Source organism: Lampetra fluviatilis, chromosome 20, assembly GCF_964198595.1.
Source record: "Lampetra fluviatilis chromosome 20, kcLamFluv1.1, whole genome shotgun sequence".
Classification (NCBI taxonomy): Eukaryota; Metazoa; Chordata; class Hyperoartia; order Petromyzontiformes; family Petromyzontidae; genus Lampetra; species Lampetra fluviatilis.
The window spans coordinates 1,619,033-1,630,476 of record NC_136294.1 but is presented as its reverse complement, the minus strand read 5'-3'; the positions used below and the strand labels follow the sequence as shown (position 1 = coordinate 1,630,476).

The 11,444-nt window shown below is 56.7% G+C and overlaps 1 protein-coding gene across 1 annotated transcript in view; it reads right to left on the bottom strand.

The window, feature by feature from the left end:
* Nucleotides 1-4,555: 4,555 nt before the first annotated feature.
* The window catches only part of LOC144937736 (LIM/homeobox protein Lhx3-like), a 37,556-nt gene continuing 30,667 nt past the window's right edge, over nucleotides 4,556-11,444 (bottom strand). Inside the window, exons 3-6 of the mRNA XM_078865176.1 lie at nucleotides 9,077-9,279; nucleotides 6,581-6,738; nucleotides 5,509-5,680; nucleotides 4,556-5,099 (exon numbers count right to left, since the gene is read on the bottom strand). Coding sequence (XP_078721302.1) covers nucleotides 4,564-5,099; nucleotides 5,509-5,680; nucleotides 6,581-6,738; nucleotides 9,077-9,279 — 1,069 coding nt within the window. The 3' untranslated portion in view covers nucleotides 4,556-4,563. The remainder of the gene's footprint in view (nucleotides 5,100-5,508; nucleotides 5,681-6,580; nucleotides 6,739-9,076; nucleotides 9,280-11,444) is intronic.

The window sequence follows — 11,444 nt, the reverse complement described above, 5'->3', positions numbered from 1 at the left end:
GGCAGGAGGTCACGGAACAAACCCAGCAGGTGCCATGGGTGGACTGACTGAAATGTCGCGCAGATGCACCACCTGTGCCCCCTACCGTGCTAACGTGTTGAATTTTATCCACCCGGTGCGCTGCTCGTTGTTGTGAGCTTTGCTCCTCTGCCCTCCAATGATGTTCGAGGGCGACTGTCTCCAACTGCCCAGTAGTATCCTTCATGAGCCTGCTCCATAGAGGACACTCTTGACACCGCTCGTACCAGTTTTCGGCAAGTCCACTCAGCTCCACATGCTCCCGTACCAAATGAGCCCATTTCTTCTCTAGCCAATGTCGGAGCCAGAGGACATCCCTGTTGCAGCTTTGCTCCTGGCCACGCAGCTTTACTCGGTCCTGCTCAATATTATAATGTCATTAATGATTGTGAGGGTGTAGCACTCCAAAATCATGAACAACCCATAGCCCTGGCCTTTTGATGGTATAATAGGCCTTGGCCAGGTTAATAAAGCAGAGATTTAAGTCCTGTTGGAATTCCCTACACCTTTGCAATAGCAGGCGGACAGAGAAAATGGCGTCCATGCAGGACCGCCCCGGTCTGAAACCACATTGGGGCTGCACAGGCCTCTCATCAGTATGCCTGGAAACGCGATATTGAATAATCCTTGCCAGCACATTTCCCAGCACACTGAGGAGGGTGATGCCCCAGTAGTTGTTACAATCAATACAAAATGTGGATCACCAGGTCATCCTTCTAATCCTACAGAATCCATCCTGTGTACCAGACAGTAGTCATGATGTCACGTAGGTGCAGTCTCCACACAAACGCCACTCTCCCTCAGCAGTTCGCTTGATGGGTAATCTCTACCTGGAATTGTACCAGGTCTCAAGCTCCACCTGATCACTCTTTGCCCTTCCTCAACAGTCAGAACATTAGCCAACCACTTCCCAGGGAGCGTCTACTTTTCTTTAAGGATGGTGATAGGAGTGGCGCTGCAAATTACTTATTTGACAGAGTAAAAAAAGAGTGATTTGCTATCAGGTGCTACAGAGGCAGTTTCCATTTCCTCAGCAACCCAGGGCCACCACTCATCCTTGCAGCGCCGCACAGATTACCGAACCTCCGAGCTAAGGCTGCGGTAACCCTCCTCATTCGAGGACGTGGGATGGTGGAGACGGTGGGAGTGGGCCTGCCGCTTGCTTTCAACCACCAGCCAGGGTTTCTGGGCAAGTCTAGACCACGTACCCAATCCAGGCATGGAAACTGCATAAGTCGCAGTCCTGAAATTCACCCATCAGGAGGAGTGAGGGAAGGGGTACGATGCCAACACACACAGTCACCCTTGCCCACACTCTCACCAACCCTTGCCACCACACACACACACACTCAAACTTGCTCACACACACACACTTACCAAAACTTGCCACCACACTCTCACCCATCCTTGCTGACCCACACACTCACCAACCCTTGCCCACACACACACACACACTCTTACCAACCCTTGCCCACACACACACTCTTACCAACCCTTGCCCACACACACACACACTCTCACCCACCCTTGCCCACACACACTCTCACCAACCCTTGCCCACACACACTCTCACCAACCCTTGCCCACACACACTCTCACCAACCCTTGCCCACACACACACACACTCTCACCAACCCTTGCCCACACACACTCTCACCAACCCTTGCCCACACACACACACACTCTCACCAACCCTTGCCCACACACACTCTCACCAACCCTTGCCCACACACACTCTCACCAACCCTTGCCCACACACACACACACTCTCACCAACCCTTGCCCACACACACACTCTCACTAACCCTTGCCCACACACACACACACACACTCTCACCAACCCTTGCCCACACACACTTTCACGAACCTTGCCCACACACACTCTCACCAACCCTTGCCCACACACACACTTTCACCAACCTTGCCCACACACACACACACTCTCACCAACCCTTGCCCCCACACACTCTCACCAACCCTTGCCCACACACACACTTTCACCAACCTTGCCCATACACACACACACTCTCACCAACCCTTGCCCCCACACACTCTCACCAACCCTTGCCCACACACACACACTCTCACCAACCATTGCCCACACACACACTCTCACCAACCCTTGCCCACACACACACACTCTCACCAACCCTTGCCCACACACACACTCTCACCAACCCTTGCCCACACACACTCTCACCAACCATTGCCCACACACACACACTCTCACCAACCCTTGCCCACACACACACTCTCACCAACCCTTGCCCACACACACTCTCACCAACCCTTGCCCACACACACACACTCTCACCAACCATTGCCCACACACACACTCTCACCAACCCTTGCCCACACACACTCTCACCAACCATTGCCCACACACACACTCTCACCAACCCTTGCCCACACACACACACTCTCACCAACCCTTGCCCACACACACACACTCTCACCAACCATTGCCCACACACACACTCTCACCAACCCTTGCCCACACACACTCTCACCAACCATTGCCCACACACACACTCTCACCAACCCTTGCCCACACACACACACTCTCACCAACCATTGCCCACACACACACTCTCACCAACCCTTGCACACACACACTCTCACCAACCCTTGCCCACACACACACACACTCTCACCAACCCTGGCCCACACACACTCTCACCAACCCTTGCCCACACACACTCTCACCAACCCTTGCCCACACACACACACACTCTCACCAACCCTTGCCCACACACACACTCTCACCAACCCTTGCCCACACACACACACACTCTCACCAACCCTTGCCCACACACACTTTCACGAACCTTGCCCACACACACTCTCACCAACCCTTGCCCACACACACACTTTCACCAACCTTGCCCACACACACACACACTCTCACCAACCCTTGCCCACACACACTTTCACGAACCTTGCCCACACACACTCTCACCAACCCTTGCCCACACACACACTTTCACCAACCTTGCCCATACACACACACACTCTCACCAACCCTTGCCCCCACACACTCTCACCAACCCTTGCCCACACACACACACTCTCACCAACCATTGCCCACACACACACACTCTCACCAACCCTTGCCCCCACACACTCTCACCAACCCTTGCCCACACACACACACTCTCACCAACCCTTGCCCACACACACACACTCTCACCAACCCTTGCCCACACACACACACTCTCACCAACCCTTGCCCACACACACTCTCACCAACCCTTGCCCACACACACACACTCTCACCAACCATTGCCCACACACACACTCTCACCAACCATTGCCCACACACACACTCTCACCAACCCTTGCCCACACACACTCTCACCAACCCTTGCCCACACACACACACTCTCACCAACCCTTGCCCACACACACTCTCACCAACCCTTGCCCACACACACACACTCTCACCAACCATTGCCCACACACACACTCTCACCAACCCTTGCACACACACACTCTCACCAACCCTTGCCCACACACACACACACTCTCACCAACCCTGGCCCACACACACTCTCACCAACCCTTGCCCACACACACTCTCACCAACCCTTGCCCACACACACACACACTCTCACCAACCCTTGCCCACACACACACTCTCACCAACCCTTGCCCACACACACACACACTCTCACCAACCCTTGCCCACACACACTTTCACGAACCTTGCCCACACACACTCTCACCAACCCTTGCCCACACACACACTTTCACCAACCTTGCCCACACACACACACACTCTCACCAACCCTTGCCCACACACACTTTCACGAACCTTGCCCACACACACTCTCACCAACCCTTGCCCACACACACACTTTCACCAACCTTGCCCATACACACACACACTCTCACCAACCCTTGCCCCCACACACTCTCACCAACCCTTGCCCACACACACACACTCTCACCAACCATTGCCCACACACACACACTCTCACCAACCCTTGCCCCCACACACTCTCACCAACCCTTGCCCACACACACACACTCTCACCAACCCTTGCCCACACACACACACTCTCACCAACCCTTGCCCACACACACTCTCACCAACCCTTGCCCACACACACACACTCTCACCAACCATTGCCCACACACACACTCTCACCAACCATTGCCCACACACACACACACTCTCACCAACCCTTGCCCACACACACTCTCACCAACCCTTGCCCACACACACACACTCTCACCAACCATTGCCCACACACACACTCTCACCCATCCTTGCCCACACACACTCTCACCAACCCTTGCCCACACACACTCTCACCAACCCTTGCCCACACACACACACTCTCACCAACCCTTGCCCACACACACTCTCACCAACCCTTGCCCACACACACACACTCTCACCAACCATTGCCCACACACACACTCTCACCAACCCTTGCACACACACACACACTCTCACCAACCATTGCCCACACACACACTCTCACCCATCCTTGCCCACACACACACACACTCTCACCCATCCTTGCCCACACACACACACTAAAACTGCGCCGGGTCCATGTCGTCGAGCCAAGACGCAGGGCTGGTGGGGAAGTCGGGATACCCGGCGCTGCTGCCCGTCGACAGGTCCGAGCTGGGACCCTGCGCGCTGCCGAGCATCCGCACGCCGGGCGGCTGCGCGAGTCCCTGTCCCCCTCCTCCACCCCCAGCCGCCCCACCTCCTCCTGCCCCCGCACCACCGCCACCTCCTCCGACCACCTGCAGCCCGCCGCCCATGGGCCCCACCTCGTGGTACCCGAGCGGCGGCGGCGCGAGCATGGGCTGCCTCGCCGCCACGGAGGGCGAATGCGCCACGGAGAAGGGGCTGGCGGCAGCGGCGGCGCGGAGTTCGGGGAAGTGCGGGTGGGACGAGCCCCCCTCCTGCTGCTGCTGCTGCTGCACCAGGAAGGGGTCGCCCAGGTGGGCAGAGCCGATGCCGCAGTGGCCAGGGCCGCCGCCGCCGCCTCCGCCAGCCTCGTCCACCTCACCGTAGAGTCCGCCGTTGGTGTGGCTCATCTCCGACAGACTCTGGTCTTCTACAGGGCGGACGACACGTGGGGTGTGGGTTGTTGGGTTGGGGGGGGGGGTCCGGACGTTGGTTAGTTTGGTCGTGGTTTGTCGTGATAGACTCGCGGCACGCACGTCCGTCGCTACCTCGATATCGTCCTGAGCCTCTCCTAGGTTGAAATAATTGCATCTAGCGCGGTGTGTAAATGTTGGCACTCGGGGGGTGGCTGGGCAGAGATCTGGCCGCATCGCCATTTTGTGCGCCATGCCTGCATTATTATTATTGCGAAAAGTGTAATGTTATATATAAAAAAATTGACTGTCCTCTTACACAACCACCACCACCGGCCCCAACTCAGCAGCAGCGGCCACAGCGGGCGGCAGCGCCATCGCATCGCTGGCGAACGAGGAAGGGAAGAAGTGCGCGTGTGCGCTCACCGCGGAAGGACATGTCGCCGTTACTCGCCGCGTCCGTCGCCCCTCCGACGTCCTTGGCCCCCGAGCCGGAGCCCTTGGCCCGCTTGCTGGCGCGGAAGTACTGGCCCCAGCGCTGGCGGCCCGCGTCTTTCTTGAGGCGCTTCTCCTTGGCGCGCCGGTTCTGGAACCACACCTGGGGGGGGGGGGGGGGGGGGGTGGCGGGGAGGGTCCAGAGACGCGCACCGAAGGTCACGGTCCACCCCCTCGTTCCGGGTCGCCTCCTCGCGTGCCCGTCAGCCATCCCTCCCGAGATCCGCGGAGCGCAGGACCCAGACCCGGGCCCAGGTCCATCGGGCACAGGTACATTGGGCACAGGTACATCGGGCACAAGTCCATCGGGTACAGACCCTCGCGGATGGGTGGGAGCCACCTTGGCAGTGGCGATATACCCGAAGGTGTCTCCCCATGAAGTCGCCCTTGGGTCGTGAGAGTCAGACAGTGTTGAGTCGGTTCACTTGAAGACCTCGTCTGGCCCCTAACACGGCCTTCTATTCCACCGATCGTATGTGCATTTGAATCAATGACGAATCCAAATCAATTGCCGATCCGAATCCAAATCACCTGCCGATCCGAATCCAAATCACCTGCCGATCCGAATACAAATCACCTGCTGAGCAGAAGTTAAATCACTCGCCCTGCCACCCCCTGAAATTGCACCGAATGCTCTGGAGCGCAGCCCCAGAGAGACAGGGCGCGGGCACGGGGAGGTTCTCGCGCCTCGGACAAATGGTAACAGATTTTGGCGACGCCTCTGATCCTCATGCGAACGTCTTCAGAGACACCGCTGACTCACTCACGCGGCTCGCGCTCGCCTCGTCGTCACTCCTCACTCGAATGGCTCCTCCTTACCAGAGCTACATTTCTCACTTAGCCGTCAACCCCCCCTCTCAAGCCATTGTCCGAGTGGCCTATACTCCCTGCACGATACCACTCGTCCGTCTCACCCAAGATGCGTGCCATCATCGCCCTCGCCACTCGCGCGTCTCGGCCACCGCTCACACGAGCGACGCGCCCTCAAGTCCTCGCCACTCACCTGGACGACCCTCATGTCGAGCCCCGTCTCGGAGGAGAGCTGCTCGCGCACGTGGCGAGCCGGCTTGGGGGAGTTGTTGTAGGCGCTCTTCAACGTCTCGAGCTGCTTGGCCGTGATGGTGGTGCGCGGCCTCTTGGAGCCGTTGTCCATCTCCGCCTCTACAGCGAGACGGGAGACAGCCCCACTGGTGATGATGGTGGCGGCTTGGCGTGGTGATTGTGATGATGATGGTGATGGTGATATACAGCGAGACGGGAGACAGCCCCACTGGTGATGATGGTGGCGGCTTGGCGTGGTGATTGTGATGATGATGGTGATGGTGATATACAGTGAGAAGGGAGACAGCCCCACTGGTGATGATGGTGGCGGCTTGGCGTGGTGATTGTGATGATGATGGTGATGGTGATATACAGCGAGACGGGAGACAGCCCCACTGGTGATGATGGTGGCGGCTTGGCGTGGTGATTGTGATGATGATGGTGATGGTGAATACAGCGAGACGGGAGACAGCCCCACTGGTGATGATGGTGGCGGCTTGGTATGGTGATTGTGATGATGATAGTGATGATGATGGAGTGGAATGGTGATTGTGATGATGATGATAGTGATGGTGAGTGTTGTCATGATGATAGTGATGATGATGATGAGTGGTGTGTTAATGATGATGATAGTGGTGGTGGTGATGAGTGATTTGGTGATTGTGATAATGATCGTGAAAATGAGTGTTGTCATGATAATAGTGGTGATAATGATGATTATGAGTGGTATGGTGATTGTGACTATAGTGATTACGAGTGTTGTGATGGCGAGTGGTGAAGATAATGATGGGTGGTGTGGTAATGATGATGATTGGTGATGATGAGTGATGATTATAGTGATGATGGGTGGTGTGGTGATGATAGAGATGATGATGATTCTAATGATGAGTAGTGATGATGGGTGGTATGGTGATTGATGATGGTGATGATAGTGATAACGATGTTGATGATTGTCGTGATGAGTGGTGATGGTGAATTGCAGCCTTTTCGAGCCAATGTCCACCTCTACGATCAGTGTTCATCATCACTTTTGGTCACGATTGAACCACTCTAAAGTTCCAAGTAAGTGATTCAGATGATGATGATGTTGTTGTTTTAATGAATTGAACATTTTGCTGATGCCGATTATGGTGATTCCCGAGACACGAATATGAAGCCAGCTCATGAAAATGCACGACTCCTTGTGAAGTTCACTGTTTTACCCACGGAAGCCTCTCTCAATATGAACTCTATTAGTGGACCGTCGTTCGGATCGTTGTTGTTGTTGCAGTGGCAGTACCCCCGGGAGCGCAGAGAAACTCCACTTGTACGAGGGGACAGCATTTCAAATCGAACACACGGACAGGATCATCGACCCGACTTGCTCGACCGCCTCCAGCCGCAGCCACCCATCGCGAAGCGATCGCCTTGCACGAACGTAACCCGCGCGTGTTCCACCAACCCCCGCTCGCCCGCTCGCCTCCCCCACCCACACCACTCCCGGGCCCCACGTGATCCCCCTCCCCCCCCCAAGTGGCTGGGTCATCGGGACGGTCGGTGCACAGTGGGCAGCTCGAGAGGACGCAGCTCTGTGCTGATGGTGGCTGCTGCGTGGGGGTGAATTCGACGGAAGCGAGGCGCGCCGGATCTCCCCGCGCTAATCCCGCGCGCAGGAGGAGTGAGAGAGCGTACATGGAGATGTGAGGGCGCGCCCCTTACGGAAAAGATAAAAAAAAATCATTGCGGAATCAAAGGGGCACCGACCTTTGATTCCGCAATGACATCGATGAGATCAATGGAGACCCGCGAGGGCACGGGGAGTGCTTTGTGTGTTGTGTGTGTGTCCGTGTGTGTGTGTCCGTGTGTGTTGTGTGTGTGTCCGTGTGTGTTGCGTTGTGTGGAGGAGGCTCGTGAAGGACGCGACTGGGCAGTTGTCGCAGTCGCCCTCCAACAACAACGGAGGGCGACTCTCATAACAACGAGCAGAGTGCCGGGCCGCTAAAATACAACAAGTTGGCACAGTGGGGGGTCCAGCTGGTGCATCTACCGGTCATCTCATTCAGTCAACCCATGGCACCTGCTGGGTCTGTCCCGAGACCTCCTCCTGTCAGCGAGCCTTGGACACTTCACGTGGCCTCAAAGTGCACGTGGCCTGGCACAGGCTCCATAGTGACGTCACCGCACTTCGTGGCGAATGGCGAGTACTGGTTTTGTTATGTGTGTTGTGTTATGTGTGTTGTGTTTTGTGTGTTGTGTGTTTGTGTTGGATGTGGGGAGACAAAGGCGGCCACCCCACCCCCTCGTGCGCCGTGCCAACCTTCATAGGTGCTGCGCGCTAACCGCTCTTGCCCCTGCACTCCTGTTAAAGGCTACACGGTGGCAGGAGGGAGGACCTTTGTCTTTGTGTTCTTATTGGGAGCGGTGGCGCAGCGAGGTGCGGGCAGGGGGGGGGGGTGGTGGGGGTCACACGTCCGCTCACCTCGCCGCTTGGCATCCTCGTAGTCGTCCTTGCACACCAGCCTGCCGTCGTCCAGCAGGTAGAACTGGTCGCCCGTGGCGAGCTGCCGCGTGCAGACGATGCAGGCGAAGCACGCCACGTGGTACACGAAGTCCTGCGCGCGGCGCACCACCTGCGACGGAGGGATGCCCTGGCCGCAGGCCGCGCACTTGGTGCCGAACCTCCTGCGGACGACGTGAAAGGCGAAGGTCACCCACCCGCGGTAGAGGTCACCCGCCCCAGCACCGATGTTGTACACACGCATGCGCGCGCACGCACACACGCACCGCACCAGGTATGCGTTTCAGGCTGAATCGACCTACGGGGATGCCCAGGATCGGGTCGGATAATTGTCACTGGTTTTGGTGGCCGGATTCGCAGCGCGTCGCGCTAACCGCTGTTCCACCGCTCCCCACGTATACACAAAGACAAAGATTCCCCATATAGCTTGTAACAGACTGTTGGGGCAAAGTGCCATTAGCGAGTAGCACCTATGAAGAACGGTACTGCGCACGAGTCGGTGGATGGCCAGCACCACGCCCGGACGCCTTTGTCTCCCTTGGTGGTGATGTTCACACTCCACACATAGCTACTCATTGAAGGCTGAGACGACCTAGGGGAGGCCTTTGATCCAGCAGTGGGTAGGCCCGCGAGCCCTGCTAATGAATGGACGCACGAGAACCAGCGAGCGTCACCCGATCCACGCGTTCGTCACTCGCTCCGCAAGACGTCCCCCCGCTCCACGATCGATGGCCTCCTCCCTGGGTGACCCAAACTCAGTCGTCGTCCATTGCCTGCGTCTCGTTGCAGACGCGTGGATGACGTTCACGCGAGAGGGGTGGCTGCTGGAGGCGGTACAGCAAGTAGGATCGACGGTCCTGACCGTGTGTCGATTTTGAAACGCGGTCCGCTCGTGATGCTCGAGCGACAACTTTGAGCCGCTCAGCTCCTGACCGCAGGGGCCTGCCGAGCCAGTGGTAGGGAAATTCCACATTGCTATGGCGGGCACAAGCTGGGAAACACTCAAGAGGACCATCGTTGACTGTCTCGTAAAGCGGCACCGCAGTGAATGCATTAACTGTGAAGTGCTGATGGGTAACGCTGATTTCCTACCGCGATTTTAATATTCAGCGTTTCTCGCCGAATTGTCATCACGCACTATCCAGCACTGGACAAAGGCCTCCCTATGCTCATGTAGTCGCATTGCGTGGTCGCGGCGGCCTGGAAAGACCTTCATCCAGCAGTAGATAGGCCATGGATGATGATGATGATGATTCTGATGAAGTGTGCGTTTATCTTCATGCGAGACGAGGCTCGTGTGTGCACGAGTGGAGCCGCACGGAGAGACGCATCCTCGCAACACGGCGATAGTTGGAGGATGCTTCGCCGAGGGCTTTCTCCAGCGGTGGATAGATCTTGGCTGACGACGGTGCCGATGGTGGCGGTGGCAGTAGGGAGGGGGAGGAGGGGAGGAGGGGCGTCTCAATCTGTTAGGCCCTGGGGCTTTACGAAGAAGATCCCAAGGAAAATATTAATCGCGGGCGAGATGGCGCGGCTCGGCAGCAGCAGATATTAAATAAGAAGATTAGAGCTCCGATTTACCGCGAGGATTCGCTGAATTACTTCTTGGGGAACGCGCGGCTCGGAGTTATAAACCCCGCGCCCCGCGGCTCATCCATATGGCTCCACCTTGCTGTGTGCATGCATCCCCGTGACCACTCCATCCACACGGATAACTCCTAACTCCTAACCCTGCCACCACCCACCACCATACCACACGCTCACACTAACCACATCGCCATCAGCACGATCCACCCACCACTCCATCCACACGGATAACTCCGAACTCCTAACCCTGCCACCACCCACCACCCACCACCATACCCCACGCTCACACTAACCACATCACCATCAGCACAATCCACCCACCACTTCATCCACACGAATAACTCCTAACCCTACCACGCTGCCACTTCCCAAACCCACACACCACACTCCGATCACCACCATCCCGTAATTTAAACCACTCACGTCTCCACCACCACACTCCTATCCCGCACCTCCTATTAGCACAATTAGCTACGTACGGTGCAAAATAAATATAAGATACATACATACGTACATCCCCACCACCACCACCATTTCCACTCCTTACCCTCCCCTCCCTCTCCTAATACCACTACCACCATCACCACCACTCTGATCACCACAATCACCCCACACTCCTAACCCCCCCCCCCCCCCCCCGACTTAAAAAAATCATATGTGTAAGGTTGCTTACGAGTCGAGAGGCCTTTTAAAATTATAATGCATCTCAGAGAGAGAGAGAGACAGACAGACAGATAATCAT